The sequence below is a fragment of the Bos indicus x Bos taurus genome, chromosome 5, assembly GCF_003369695.1.
Source record: "Bos indicus x Bos taurus breed Angus x Brahman F1 hybrid chromosome 5, Bos_hybrid_MaternalHap_v2.0, whole genome shotgun sequence".
In the NCBI taxonomy this organism is placed as follows: Eukaryota; Metazoa; Chordata; class Mammalia; order Artiodactyla; family Bovidae; genus Bos; species Bos indicus x Bos taurus.
In genome coordinates, this window is record NC_040080.1 from 20,429,869 (window position 1) to 20,446,123 (window position 16,255).

At 40.4% G+C, this 16,255-nt stretch overlaps 1 protein-coding gene across 3 annotated transcripts; it reads left to right on the forward strand.

Moving 5' to 3' along the window:
* The first annotated feature begins 1,847 nt into the window (after positions 1-1,847).
* TMEM52B (transmembrane protein 52B) lies at positions 1,848-12,000 on the forward strand. 3 transcript variants are annotated; one of them, XM_027541305.1, is made up of 6 exons: positions 1,848-1,938; positions 2,321-2,467; positions 4,728-4,771; positions 7,218-7,256; positions 7,817-7,983; positions 9,751-10,321. In XM_027541305.1, the coding sequence occupies exons 2-6, from the start codon at positions 2,414-2,416 to the stop codon at positions 9,993-9,995; spliced, it is 549 nt and encodes a 182-aa protein (XP_027397106.1). In that variant the 5' UTR covers positions 1,848-1,938; positions 2,321-2,413; the 3' UTR covers positions 9,996-10,321. The 3 variants fall into 3 exon arrangements, 2 of the variants coding, with proteins under 2 accessions (XP_027397106.1, XP_027397107.1); XM_027541306.1 differs by having other exon boundaries at positions 1,879-2,467; positions 7,817-7,971; XR_003511061.1 differs by lacking the exon at positions 4,728-4,771 and having other exon boundaries at positions 1,880-2,467; positions 9,751-12,000.
* Positions 12,001-16,255: the final 4,255 nt, after the last annotated feature.

Sequence of the window (16,255 nt, forward strand, 5' to 3'; positions counted from 1 at the left end):
GGACGGTAGCCCACCAGGTTCCTCTGTCCATGGGATTTCTCATGCAAGAATACTGGAGTGGGTAGCCATTCCCTTCCCCAGGGGATCTTCCCAACCCAGAGATTGAATCCATGTCTCCTGCATTGCAGGCAGATTCTTTAGCATCTGAGCCGCCATAAGTGTATGAAGTAACTTGATGCTTTTGAATTACGGTTCTGGAGAAGACTCTTGAGAGTCCCTTGGACTTCAAGGAGATCAAACCAGTCAATACAAAAGGAAATCAACCCTGCATATTCACTGGAAGGACTGATGCTGGAGCTGAAGCTCCAATACTTTGGCTACCTGATGCAAAGAGCTGACTCATTGGCAAAAATCCTGATGCTGAGAAAGATTGAGGGCAGAGGAGAAGAGGGCAGCAGAGGATGAGATGGTTGGATGGCATCACCAACTCAATGGACATGAGTTGGAGCAAACTCCGAGAGACAGTGAAGGGTAGGGAAGCCTGGTGTGCTGCAGTTCATGGGGTCACAAAGAGTTAGACACAACTCAGTAACTAAACAATGAACAATAACAGCAATTATTATTATTACTATTATCCATTTTATATAGGATGAAACTGAGCCAACAGAGAGATGTAATATCTTGCTCAAGATCCCACAGCTAATAAGTGACCAAGTAAGTATTTCACTCCACAGACAATGTAGCTGGAGTCTTAGCCATGATGGCCCACTGTCTCTGACATGAGTAAGAGAAGAGCAAGTTTAATGATGCTACATCACACTCTGAATAGAAATACTCTAATCAAAATGCCTTCATGTCTCTGATTGTATTTTTTCTATGGAACAACATCTAGGGCAGGTCTCACGGGCATTCCATTCCTAGTTCATGAATCGGAAAATTGAGGACTGAGAAATTATATGATAATTTAGTGAAGGGCCAAGATTCTGCCACCTTTGTCCTGTAAAATGCCTCCTACCTGGCCCCTCTTCTGCTGAAATTTGGAACATACTGTTATATTTATACCTGTGATGGATTCATTTTGATATTTGGCAAAACTAATACAATTATGTAAAGTTTAAAAATAAAATTAAAAAAAAAGAAAAAAAACCCAAAACAAACAAAAAATGACGTAGTGCTCATTTATTTCTGAAAATGAATGATTTTGGATCATCAGTATTGTACCAACTTTTTCTCTCACTGTTTGAATTCCTTGGCTAAGAAAAAAAAAATTGAGTTTATATTCTCCATTCTTGTATCACATTGTTATGCTGTGTGAGGGTTTTTAGAACCAACTGCCCCCAATGGTCTTCCTTCAATAACTCAGTAAAATCAGATTTTCAGAGTTAGGAAGGATACAAAAGTTGCTTTTTTTTTTTTTCTCTCAATTTTTATGAGATAGATCCCTGTAAACAAATGCCCAATTTTCCTATGAAATAATTTCTTTTAAAAAAATTCTTAATATTTTGTATTAAAAGATTATTGGCTTAACCACACATCATTTATGCAGCATTCATTTGTCCCTAGAGAGGTGTATCTCTATAAATATTCTATGTCCTTTCCATGGGTACTTATTTTGGCTCTGACTTTAGATTAAATGAGAGAGACAGAGAGACATATAGATCTTGAGTCTTGTTTTAGAAATGTCTGTTTGATTTTTCACTATTTCAATAAGAATTGAAGTCAGTGTGGAGGGCAACTTCAAGGACAGCATCCAGAAATTCTAATTTCCAAACTTGCTTTTCCAAAGATGCTATAGCTTTCCAGTTCATTTGGCAACCTCTCAGCCCTACTCCAGTGTCTAGAAATAAATGACCCAGAACCAGGAGAGTTGATTATCAACATAGTAAAGGGGGGTGGTTTCCAAGAGCAAGAGAGGAGGGCTAATCACATGGAGAGCCAGTGTGAATGGAGGTTGGCAGGGTGACTTTCAACCAGCAACAGTCATCCTGGAGTGCTTGGGTGAAGGGCCAAGAATATTACTCCTTTTCTGATGGAAAAGAGACTTTATTTGGTCTCCCTTTGATCCCCCTTCAAGTCCAGTTTCTTACCACTGCCTAGAAAAATACCTAATTCACAGGACTTACGTGTCCTTCCTGAGAGTTGTCCTTTTGGAGGCAGTGTGGACAAGGCATCTAGAAAGGACTAAAAGTAGAATGGAAGAAAAGGAGGGGCAGGGAAGCAAATGTAGAGACCTTGAGCCCAGGGGCAGAAGTAGAGAAAGAAGCTAGGATGAAAGGGGAGAGAAAAATTACAGAAAACAACAACTACAGAGAGTGAGAGGAGAGAAAGAGACAGAGGAGGAAAAACCAGAGTATTGCTGAGAGAAGTTTCTGTCCTTAAGTCCTCTAGGTCAAGAAGTCAGACATGGCCCAGAGCACAGAAGGGAGACGACGGATGCCCAGTGCCTGATCTGGAGAAGTAAGAGTCCAGCCAGATGGGACTGCAGTCCCCAGCTCTGATGGCCTCCGCCCTGGTGTATTTCACCCAGGTGAGTCGTGAAAATGCAGGAAGGAGACTTTTGTTTGTTTCTCAGATAAGCCAACTGTCAAAAGAACCTGGGCGAAAACTGAATGAGGGGGAAAGACATATACTTTCGAACCAAAGGGGTGGGAGGGGAAAAGAATTAACTAGAATGTTCCCTTAGTATTATAGGGTTACATAGTGACCTGTGACGAATGACATCAATGAAAAGAAGGACATATATACAAGTAGGATAGCGAAGGCAATTTAGAAGTGTCTGTTATGTATATTTCTCTCTTTTAGTGTCTTATCACCTAGCCCTCAAAATCTCAAGTAAATTATTGAGACTTCCCTGGTGGTCTGGTGGTTAGGACACCATGCTTCCACTGCAGGGGGCACAGGTTCAATCCCTAGTGGGGGAATTAAGGTCCAAAAAGTAAGCCACTCATGTGGCCAAAAAAAGAAAAAGGTTCTCAAGTAAATTATTAAAACCAAGAACATAATTCTCCTAAACGGTATGTCCCACATCAGCCTTAATACCACTCTAGCAGTTTAGGTGCCTCCCGGTCAGAGATAAGTTAAGAGACAGAAAACTCTTTAAAGGTAATTTGGGCCTTTTATTTCTCTCCATTGAGAAGCAGGAGATTCTAAGTAACTCAATTGAGAAAGGGTCATTGGACTGAGGGATTCCAGACCATTGTCAGAGAGAAGTTTATTCAGTTATGAAATCTACTAAGAAGAAAAGCAAATGATGAAATGGGTTGGCTTCCAATTTCTGTACAGCTCCTAACAGGAAGGTTGCTGTCTGTTTGCTTCCTATACACCAGTTAATTGAGGGCCTGAACCCATATCTTTTCCTTGTATTTTCTTTTTGCTTCCTCTTCTCTTCCTGTTCTTCCCTTCCAAATTTCTTTTCTCATTTCTTCTCTTTTTGTAACAGGCTTGAAAAGGGATGTTTTATCTACTAACCACCTTAGGCTTTTTTATTTTCCTTTAGTAAAGAAAGCAAAACGAAGTCCTGTGGATGGATGGAGGAAACCCATACTTTGTCATCTTTAGTGAAACCAGGAGTTTCTCAAGTGTTTTTTGCAGAAGTCAGCTGTTAGTTCTTTTATAAGTCCTTTTCACCCAAAGTCATGAGTCTGAGTGTCCCCCTGCTCCCAATTCTCAATAAGTACAAATTTCCATCTCCTTAGAGAAATTTTGGGGCATTTATTGTTGATTTCCTATAATATCAAATCATCCAAGTTACTGGAAGAGTGAAACAGTTTTTAGAACAAAAATTTACCTAGAGAGTCTTAGAAGGAGAAAGTCAACTGAAACATACCTAGAAGAGGCGGTGGAAGATTTCTTTCCTGGGAGTAGAAGGGATCTGACAGCAATGTCAAGGAGTTAGAGCAGTCTGTCTCTGGTTCCAGTAATTCATTCAACATGAACACATGATAGAATTTGGTTTGGAATTCTGGCCAAATCTATAGGTATGTGCAGTTGTCATGTTACTTAAATGTCTATGCCTTAGACCCTTAACATTTCAAAGTAAAGTACCCACTGGCATGGTTACTGTGCTGAAATGTTATGAAATCTTAAAAATTCTTAGCAATCTGGCTGGCAGAGAGTAGCTATTCAATAAATAGTTCTTCCACTCCCTTCCCCCCTTCTTCTCTTGTATGGTGAGTTTTTGCTTTTGTTTTAATATTTGCCCTCTGAACAAGCTGAATGACATATCTAGCTTAATCTTAAGTCATGTTTTCAAAATGTTTTACTCAGATAGTAAATAGTACTACACAGAATTAAATACAGAATTACCACCACTAAGGCACTGAGTTGCTTTTTTTTTAACTCTTAATTTTAGATTGAAGTATTGCCAGTGAGTTATTGATGTACAGAGGAAATAAAAAAAGAACACTGGGGTTGAATTCAACTTGTAAATGAGAGAGAATTTGAAGGATCTGTCTGGGGGACAGATGAGAAAGTTTCTAAGATGAACAAATTGGTATAAACACTGCATCTCATTCATAAAAGATGCTCCCTCCCCACCACGGAAAAAAAGAAGAACCAAATCAGAGTAGACATTTGCTCTTGCAGGCTTTCCCACTTTGAATTTAATAAAGATCAGGCACAGGAGAGATGAAAACAGTCCTAACCATGATTGACCCTATGACCTTGTCCTTGTATTTACTACGCTCTCACCCGCTAACCTGACGGCACAGTCATGAGGGTGACACATAGGCTGCTGAGCAGAGCAAATGAGACCATTTCCCTGTCTGAGATTATTTCCCTTCCTACAGCTTCCTCGGGCAAGATGTGAGGAGAACTGTGTCAGTCCTGAACAGTAAGTATCTGAGAATGCTCAGTGGAAGGAAGGCGAGACAGACAAAAACATCAACACCCCAAACAGGGTCAAATGTCATCAGATAGCTGTGATTTCCCTATTTCTACTTAAATGGGCCTCCACCCACTGATCTCACAGACGGGTTCTCCAAAAACAAGTAAGCATTCCAGTCATCCTAAACACTCAAAATAATACTGCTGACAGCACTTTTTTCCAAAGCCAATCTTCCTATCAAAACTTTTTTGATAGGAAGTAATCTCAGTTTATACAGTCACAGAGATTTGGGAAAGATTTTCTTTCCCATGCTTCTCAGTGACTCACTGGGGCAGACAGAATTCACTAGACTCAGACAGATAAACCTGGGTGATTGCTAGAGTAGAACCACCATTTCAGATATGCAGAGCATTTCCTATTTTTTAGGGCACGTTAATATTTATTGGACTTTCCTGGTGGCTCAGTAGTAAGGAATCCGCCTGCCAACACAGAAGATGCAAGAGATGTGCAAGTTTGATCCCTGAGCCAGGAAAATTCCCTGGAGAAAGAAATGGCAACCCACTCCAGTATTCTTGCCTGGGAAATCCCATGGACAGAGGAGCCTGGTGGGCTACAGTCCATGCAGTGTCAACTGAGTCAGACAAAACTTAGAGACTACACAACAATCACAGTAACAACAGTATTTATTGCAGGTGTCACTTAGCTCTCACTTTGAGGTGATTATCCCTCCATCTAAATCTGTCACAATTAGGTCTCGTGTAGACACAGGACACCAAGATGAAAAAGGGAAGAGATTCACTCCTCTTGGAGGTAAACTGTTTTAAGGAAGCAGGGACAGTTTGAGTAAAAGACTTACTTAGCTTGAAGAAAAATACATATTTAGCCACGGAAAGAGTTTCCCAACAGCCAAGTCTGTTAAACCCAGGGGGAATGGCAATGGCCTTCATTACTTGTCACATGCTCTTTGAGGTTTTACACGCCTACCACTGTAGGAGTGTTACTTTTAATAGAATCAGAATCATAACGCTGTAGAACTGGAAGAGGCTTTGAACGAATGAGAAATATGAGGACACTTAGAGACACTGTTTATTGATGAAACAAACTGTATGGTCTACAACTGTGCAGAGAGGATAGAGAAGTAGATTTCAATAGATTTCAACAGATCACTATATCAGAAAGGATTATTAAATGCATTAATAATTATCTTCAGTAACAAATGTTTTCCTTCCCCTTCTCTTCCTACTTACAAACTTATTCCACTTCTTGTCCCATGCAATCCATATTTTCTTCATTCTGTAGAGAAAATTGATAATTGCCCTAGTTCATTCAGAGTATTGAATTAGCTTTCATCATGATGGAGTTGGTTTTTACATTCCACCCCCCCCACCCCCCCCACCCCCCCCACCCCCCCCACCCCCCCCACCCCCCCACCCCCCCCCACCTTCTTGTTTGGCCTCAGGGGATATGCTTATCAGTTTTGATCCTGGATGTGAAAATTTAAAGCCCTTTTTATAGTGGGTGTTTTTATGGTTTTATTGTGACCCCCCCCTCTTTTTCTTTTTTTCCCCTTTGTTTCTGCTTTTTATTTTTTATCAAAATATAGTTGATTTATAATATTGTGTTAGTTTCTAGGGTACAGCAAAAGGATTAAGTTATATATATACATATTCTTTTTCATATTCTTTTCCATTATAGATTATTACAGGTCACTGAATATAGTTCCATGTGCTATATAGTAGGGCTCTATTGTTTACCTATATAGTCGCCCTTTTTGCAACAGCTTGTAAAACAAATTATAAATGTTCATGCTTATAATTGAAATATTCTTTATATTTAAGCTATTGACTTCAAATATATACAAACCTTAACTGTCACATTCATTTTTACTCTTTGTAAGCTTATTCTGCAAGTTCTTTCTTGATAATCGTCATCAAAACTGTTTACAATGATTGTGGTTACATGTTCTATTAACATTACTTTAATGATAACTAGTTTAGTCTGTCTTATAGTGATTTACCTGATGGTATAAACCGCTTCTGGGCTTCCCAGGTGGCACTAGTGGTAAAGAACCTGCCTGCTAATGCAGGAGATGTAAGAGACTCAGGTTCGATCCCTGGGTCAGGAAGATCCCCTGGGGGAGGGCATGGCAACCCACTTCAGTGTTCTTGCTTGGAGAATCCCATGGACAGGGGAGCCTGGCGGGTTACAGTCCATAGGGTTGCAAAAAAGTCGGACACAACTGAAGCAACAGCATGCACGATGAATAAACCACTACTAAAGGCATCCCATTTCATGATAGATTTAGCTGGTTACATTGAAGTTAACATAACCTGTAACGCTTTTATTATAAAGGTATCATACATTTTTGTAACTCATATTTCTGATTCTGAAAGTATAACAGGCATTGATTATATTTTTATTGCAAAATAAAATTATTATTCTTTCTCCATAGCTGCCTGACCACAGACTGGGTACATCTCTGGTATATATGGTAAGTTTCAGCTATGTTACCCAAAAAGACATTTAAAAGGAAGCGTTTCTCAGGGGTATTAGTTTTTAAGTGGTTTTTTTTTTTTTTTTTTCATTTTTAAATATATTGACAACAGAGGGGAAAAAATCTGAGATATTGAGCCTACTTACCTAACATCTCACGGAGTAAAGCCTCTTTTCCTCATCACTAACCTATGTGACAATATAGCAGGATTTCCTATTTCAATACCATCTCCTGGGCTAACATCAACAGATTGTTGTGTATTTTCTCAGGGTCAACTCTAGAAATAGCCACAGAAAGGAGACTACTTCAGTAAAAATTTGCCCCTCCAAAATGCATTTAAATCTCTCATGAATTGTTCAAGTGAACTGACTTAGTCTTGCTGACAAAATAAGGAAGTATATATATGACAGGAAAGCCTGGAACTGAAATCTTAAAAGCATTCTAAAAAATATTCAAGCAAGAATTAAAATGCAGACATTGAAGGCTGATTATGCAAATTGGTTTAAAAAACAAAACAAGGAGCACAGAGCTCTCAGTACTCCGTGGGGTCCTTGCAGGCTGCTGGTGGTCATCGGGGCACTGCTTCTCCTGTGCGGCCTGACTTCTGTGTGCTTCCGCTGCTGTCTGGATCGCCAGCAAAATGGGGGAGAGGAGGGCCAGCCACCCTATGAAGTGACGGTCATCGCTTTTGACCATGACAGCACTCTCCAGAGTACGGTCACTTGTGAGTATATGGACATGTAACACGGGAAGTGAAGCCGGGTTTAAAAGAACACCTGGTGCGAAGGTTTAAAAACATTGATCAAACAGTATTAGATTTATTTATTTATTCACGTATTATTTTTGCTTGCACTGGGTCTTCGTTGCTGCATTCGGGCTTTCTCTAGTTGCCCCGGGGAAGGGGCTACTTTCTGGTTTCGGTATGAGGGCTTCACATGGTGATGGCTTCTCTGGTTGGGGAGCATGGGCTCTAGAGCAAGCAGGGTTCGGCAGTTGTGATACAGGGGTTTAGTTGCTCCGTGACATGTGAAATCTTCGGGGACCAGGAATGGAACCCTTGTTCCCTGCATTGTCAGGTTGATTCTTATCCATTGTACCAAGAAATAAAAAGTCATTCAGTTGTATCTGACTCTGCGATCCCATGGACTATACAGTCCATGGAATTCTCCAGGCAAGAATACTGGCGGGGGTAGCCTTTCCCTTCTCCAGGGAATCTTCCCAACCCAGGGATCAAACCCAGGTCTTCCGCATTGCAGGTGGATTCTTTACCAGCTGAGCTACCAGGGAAGCCCACTGTACCAAGAGGGAATAGTGTTAAAGATTCTAAATCTTGGGGCAGCTTTAATTTCCAGATGCCTGATGGTGTGGTGACCTTGCCCCTCACGGATGCTGTACTTATGGTCTGATGATGGAATGAAGGAAGAAATGAAATGTTAGAGACGATATTGGAAATGTCTTATAGGAAAAATTTACAAGTTGATAAACAATTACTTTGATAAAACTGTTTTAAGCACTGCACATATCCCTTTTTTGAAAACATCTTAGATTTTGTGAAAGCCAAACTTATATTTCTCTTTACTATATTTTTTATCTTTAGAAAAATTAGTCATGGGATACTTTAAATTCTTTATTCACCAGGTCTTACTCTGTTAAATATTAGGCCCAACACCTGATAGTTATAAGACACTTTCCTTTATCTCCCTCTGTTCTCTTCTTTGGATTATATTCTTTCCTAAAATTGGAGAGTGACCTACTGGGCAGAACAGCAGGTGGAAATATGCTGTAATATTTATTTTGAAAAAAGAGAGAGCTATAGCACATTGTTCACCTTTTCCTGCTTCTTTTCTCACTGTCAGTCTACGGGGAAACATAAATAGGCAGAAACAATTACTTCTAAGGGATCTGCAACTTCAGTGGGTTGGCATAAAGGGTTTTAAATTAGTAAAGGGGAAAGAAAGGGGTTATGACATGTGGGGACACATTTTAGATTATTTGAGAAAGCAAAGAGGGAAGTTGGTTTCTACACAAGCTTCACAGGACTTTTATAACATCTGTTGCCAAGAGTGACAATGAGTTTTGACACTTGTTGAAAATGAAGGGGGATTTGGCTTCCCTGGGGACTCAGTGGTAAAGAATCTGCCTGCCAATGCAGGAGGCACGGGTTCAGTTCCTGGTCCAGGAGGATCCTACATGCTGTGAGACAACTAATCCTATCTTCCTCAGCTACTGAGCCTGTGCTCTGAAATAAGGGAATCCACCGCAATGAGAAACCCACACACCAACTAGAGAGTAGCCCCTCTTCACCACAACTGGAGAAAACCTGTGGGCAACAGCGAAGACCCAGTGCAGCCAATGAGTAAATAAAGAAAAGGGACAGAGGCTAGACACCCTTTTCATAAAATAATATAAATCAAGGGGAACTGCATGTGCTGTAAGTCTCTGGTTTCTGAAGATGCCACATGTACTTGAACTCCGGTTCTTTCCTGCCTAGCCCTGCAGTCAGTGTTCGGCCCTGCGGCTCGAAGGATCCTGGCTGTGGCTCACTCCCCCAGCTCCCTGGGCCAGCTGCCCTCCTCTCTGGACACCCTCCCAGGGTATGAGGAAGCACTTCGCATGACTCGCTTCACTGTTTCAAGGTGCGGGCAGAAAGCACCTGATCTACCATCAGTGCCAGAAGAAAAGCAGCTGCCCCCGATGGAGAAAGAGTCTCCCGGAGTACAACACTCTTCTGATTGATGGGGACCTTTTTTTTTTTTTTAACCGTTGTATTTTATTTAGCTGTAACAAATCAAATTGCTAAAACTTTTGTTTATGTTAAATTTGAGATAAGCCTATAGACCCAGCAAGAGAAATGTAATTATAAACAGACATGGCCACTAGTTGCTAGTAGTAACAGTTACTATATTACACATATTTTCTCTTGTAATATGTCAGACATTCCTTCTTTGGTTCCTGCTTGCAACACAACTTAAAATTAGCACACTAATTTGCATTTATAAGTAATTCACATTACATTTATAAGTGATTTATAGGGAAAATATTACATTTATAAGTGATTTAAATTCTCTGTAATTTAATGTCTCATCTGCTGAAGTATAGTAGTCATAGTACCTTAGAAGTTCCTTTTTAATTTATTTTTAATTGGAGGATAATTGCTTTATAATGTGTTGGCTTCTGCTGTAAAACTACATGAATCAGCCATATATATATACACACACACACATATATATATATATATCCCCTACTTCTTGAACATCCCTCCCACCCCTCAAAATCTGGTTTTATTAATGGAGTGGAGGTGTCCTCAGGGTTGGTAAATATGCCCAGACAAATGGAAAAATTTTTCCTAACTTTCAGAAGGGTTAGGATGGCATCTAAACATCATTCTGTGGGAAAGATAGATTCTAACTCTTCATTTCCAGGTGCATCTATTTTCTGCTATGGGATGCTCTTGTTGAGAACTCTTCTTTATCCAGGGGTAAAAAATTTGCAATTAACCTGTAGTGATGCTGATTACTACTAAACTGGAAAGCACCAGAGGCAGCTTGGATTCCTTCACCTATCAAGTTCTTTTCCCTAGAGGACGCTGCAAGTTTCCCTAGCAGCAAACAGGTTGTGTACACTTGTGGAGAAAGACACTCGTATAGGCACAGCCAGAGCTGTTAATGCACTGAATTCACACAGCCTTCCTCTCATGAGAACATTCACTTTTATGCTAAATGACAGTGATAATTTGGGACATCATGTAGTACCTCACTGGACATCCAAAATCCAGGGGTGGGATTGCGGGCATGGGCTAAGAGGGCACAGTAAAGTACTGAAGTGCAAATATTGAGGTCTTTCTTTCATTCTTCTACCCACTAACAGAACGGGAAACTGAATAGAATGCAGTAACAGTTCCATTCATTTTTTAGTTCCTCTGCCCTGCAAACACATGCACGCACATGGAGGCATGCACACATATGCACACGTATGCTTTTGTAACTCTAAAAGAATAGCATTGTTTTGCCTCTTTCCTCCTTCCTGCTTTGACTGCTTTCAAGTCCTGTCTCTATAGTGACAACACTTGTTTCTAGTGGTGACCTTCACTGCCACCTGGTGGAGCGATGGTAGAAATGCATTCTCCTATTGGCACCTAAAGCTTCCCTGGTGGCTCAGTGGTAAAGAATCCACCTGCCAATGCAAGAGACGTGGGTTCGATCCCTGGGTCAGGAAGATCCCCTGCAGGAGGAAATGGCAACCCACTCCAGTGTTCTAGCCTGGCAAATGCGTACTTCTCCAATCTTTGGAGCACTAACTGCTTGGAGTCCTTCCCAGGGCACCATCCTGCTGTTGCATTGCTAACCTGTCCACATAACACACTACCTCCAAAATTTCCTGTTATTGGAAAATTTAGGAAATGAAGTACATTTGGGGAAAAACTACTTGCCAGTGACCTTAGGAAAGTTACCAAACTCTTTCAAGAACAGTCTCTCATTTGTAAAAGAAAGGATAATAACACCACTGATGATAGTTGTGAAAATCAAATAAACTGTCTAGAAATGACAAGATTTGTAAATTATTATACACATGCATTTGTTACTATTACTTTTGACAGTTTATTTTCACTTGCCTCCTATGATGTTGCTGAGAATTATATTCTGATTTGTCCTTTTGCCAGTCAGCTTGCTGTATTATTGCTAAGTCACCCCTCACGTAGCTTTATTTCATCAATAAATATTTGTTGGTTGAGGTAAACAGCTGGAGACATGTGATCCGTCTTAATATATCCTGTGTAGAGGTACGGAATATTTTAGAAAATTTGTTTATTAGTCAATTAGCTCCATTTCAGGGAGCAATACAGACCCAGGGGTGGCTGATTAATGCACCACCTCATTAAACCCTTTCTTGGAACGCTCACTGAGCCAGGAGGGAAAATGTTCTAAGTGAGTATAATCTGCTGGTGATCTACTTTATTCTGAGTCATTTAAGACACTGCCTCTGGAAATTGTTAAATGCATGAATTGTTAATAACACCCAAGGGGGCCTTGTTTTGCACTGCCAAATGAATCTCTTCAGTGTCACATATTCCATAAAGTACTCTAGATCCTTTCAACCTTCAGGATGCTACAGCCTTAAAGAAGTTAAAATGTCCTCAGGTACAAGGAGATCTGGAAAGAAACCCTGCCTGTAAGGATCTTGTTCTAAAGAGATCTATCTGCCTCACTTTGCCTCCCCCCTTGCCCTGTCCTTAGCCACATGGAGTCTCCCGCCCCTGTCCCCACTCCCATTTTGTCACAAGCCATTAGCAGCTATTTGGCTTCACTTCTTTACTCAGTCTAAGACATCTGCTCATCAGCTCAATCACTTTCACCACTGGTTTAATTTTGTTTCACTCCTTTTAACCATCCTCATGGGTTTCTCTGCTGGCATAGATGGTAAAGAATCTGCCTGCAGTGCAGGAGACCCTGGTAACATCCTGCAGCCTGCCTATGAAGCTTCATTATCCAAACTCTATAGCTTAATCTGTATATATAGAGAGAGCTTAATTTGGGTTTTCTAAGGTGTTTCCCAAACCAGTCAATCCTAAAGGAAATCAGTCTTGAATATTCATTGGAAGGAGTGATACTGAAGCTGAAACTCCAATACTGTGCCCACCTGATACAAAGGACTGACTCACTTGAAAAGACCCTGATGCTGGGAAAGATTGAGGGCAGGAGGAGAAGGGGATGACAGAGGATGATATGGTTGGATGGCATCACTGACTCGATGGACATGAGTTTGAGTAAGCTCCGGGAGTTGGTGATTTACAGGGAAGCCTGGCGTGCTGCAGTCCATGGGGTTGCAAAGATTCAGACACGACTGAGTGACTGAACTGAACTGAGGGTGATTACACTAAGTGGGGGAAAAAAAAACCCACACTTTAAAAAAATCATTTTTTATTTGCCAAAACTGAAACATGTCCAGTGGGGCATGGATATCTGAAAGGAAGTGTCAGTATCTATATGAATGGAGAGAGTAGCATGGAAGCATATACACTACCATATATAAAACAGATAGCCCATGGACATTTGCTGTATGCCTCAGGAAATCCAAACTGGGGTTCTATCACAACCTAGAGGAGTAGGAAGGGATGGGAGGTGGGAGTAAGATTCAAGAGGGAGGAGACATACGTATACCCATGGCTAATTCATGTTGATGTATGGCATAAACCAATGCAGTAAAGCAATTGTCCTTCAGTTAAAAATAAGTAAATTAAAAAAAAATGAGTCAACAATTAAAAAACAAGGTTCATTATAAAAAAAAAAAAATCTACATAGCAGAAGGAGAAGACACTGAGAGCATGAAGCTCCCAGTCTGAGAGAAATGGACCAGATGTGGACTAGTTTACACAAGAATAATACAGGAGCTCCTTTCTGCGGGAAGATGAGTCTGAGAGAAGATTGACTGGGTTGTGATGACTGGTTTCCTCTGTGGTTTAGAGGCAAATAGAACAGCACAAGAAACCTTGTAGTGGTTTGTTTCTGGTCCAAGTCTAAGTCGGGATTTATAGGGTCTGGCTGAGAAGACTATCAAAGGGTCTGATTAGTTAAACATTAGGAGTTTACATGTATATGAGAGCATGGAACTAAAGCAAAAATGAAATTTATGTAACAAATTTAAGAGGCAGGGGAGAAAAACTGCAAAGTCTGGGAACAGCAGAGTTTTGTTTTCTTTTCATCGGCTGAGCAGATTGGCTGGAAGGTAATAAAGAAGACAGGATGGGAAGTCCGCCCTTGAACAGACTGACAGGGAAAACAATTTCAGTGATTTATGGATTGTCCAAGATACATTTGTAGAAGATAATTTACAAGCTGTGTCTGAATAATGTTGGCCAATACCCATCTGTTGGAACCTTCGCCTCTGTTAAGCCAGAATTGCACTATTTTCCACCTGAGAATTGCTCAGAACTTTAGAACTTGGAAAGGGTGTCATGAAGCAGTCATGTCTGAGTTGAAACCTGAAAGATTATAGAATGTAAACATCAAATATGCATGATAAGTCCATTTTCTGTCTATGAGCAAAGATGGGAAAGATGGGAATGCGAATCATGGAGAGTGTTAAAAATCCCAAGAGTAATAGAAAAAGAAAGATTCTGAAAAGATAGGCTGGGATCTTTTGATGACAAGTAAGTATTACATAGTATGAGGCTTTCCCAATGGTTCAGCGGTAAGATGCAGGTTCAATCCCTGGGTTGGGAAGATCCCTTGGAGGAAGAAATGGCAATCCACTGCAGTACACTTGCCTGGGAAACTCCACGAACAGAGGAACCTAGTGGGCTATAGTCCAGGGGGTCGCAAAGAGTCAGACACAACTGAACAACTAAACAAACACCAAATTACATATTTTAACTGTGTGCAGGCTTGGCTGCTTGCTGCTCAATAGCCAATAAATTGAAGGGCAAGCTTTGATAAAGAAGAAAAGTCAGCAATCTGAGGAGATGGTGGACTTATGTCCAGACACCAACTCTGATGATCCTGCTTCGTCATGCCAATTTTTAAATGGAACAAGGAGAAACAATCTTAGTTAGTCATTAAGGCAGGAGGTCAGATTCTTCATCATCTTTCCACTGCATGCAAACCTGCTGATGTCTCTTCCTCGGGACACTGTCTTGCTCCCATGGTCCACCTGTGCTTGGACGTTCTCTTGCCTGTGTCATCCACTTGTGCTTGAAAGATCCACCTGCAAATTTACTAAAGAGGAAGCTAGGGAGAGAGGGTCAGTTATTTAACAACTTAATTCTTCGTTCTTACTTCTACTCCAAGAAAGCAATCAATAGATTCAGTAAGGTGTTACATATATTTAGGAAAGCAGAAATCAGGAGCTAAGTTATTAATGAGCTAAGTTATTAATGTTGTCTAATGGTCTCATCTTTATGATCAAGGTCTAAAGGAAACAGGGATGGACAAACAGAAAGGAGAGGCAAAGGAGATACTTACCATATGAGTTTAAGGAGTTTGGTTTTTATCCTGCATTGTATGAAAAGCTATTGAAAGTTTTTGAAGAGGGGGAAAAAGATCATGTAACCTGTAAGATTACTGTCACTAGAGGATGAATGGGAGAAGTGAGATGTAGAATTCAGGGAGACCACTATGGCTATTCAGCCACGCCAAAGACAACACTCTAATACCTTTTGTAAGAGCTTGGTTATAGGCAAAGTTATGAAACAAGGCAGACTAAATTTAATGCCTCTTCATTGTGTTTCAGTTTCCAGGTAGAACACAGACTAAGTGTTTATGCTACCCTTTGGTTCTTACTGTGCTGTTCCGCAAATGATATCAGTGTTCTGAGTGCCTGGACCTTTCTTGGTCCCAGTTTATATAGCAAACTTGCCTATACAGGATTTGTGTGGTACACCCCTCCTGCACTAGACTTAGGACTTGATTTTCCTTCCAACGTTAATCTGATTACTATGGCGGGTGGAGTTAGGTCCTCTCTTCTCTCTCTCTCCAAAAGGGGTGTAAATTCAAACTCAGTGAACACCAAAGTAGATAAATGCAAATCCAATTCAAAGTGGACAAAAGTTCATGAGGGGTCAAACAATTAGTAGGTAACCATAACCTTCTGAATGCCTACAAGGGCCCTTTTAATTTTCCAAACAATGTGCTCCGTTTGGTCAGCTTTTGAGGCTAAAGCTGTTACAGAGAAGTGATATGACTGGCAGAAAACTGAGTTCCTGAGCTGGCTTTGCACTCAATTTCCTCAGACTTTAAACACCAAACCAAAAAACCTTTTGCTGTTAGTTCTTTAGATTAATTTTTATTCCTTTTACTCAAATATATACTTTCAGACAGATTGCAAAGTCAAATAGCTCTACAAGGCTTGTGAAGAGAAGCACCTTTCCACCACACACATGTAAAATCCCTACATTTTAGCTGACTTTTAAAATCTACTTTACTTCAAATACTATGCATAAATTTATATTCCTTTTTTTTTTTTTTTTGAAGTATAGTCGATATACAATGTTGTGTTAGTTT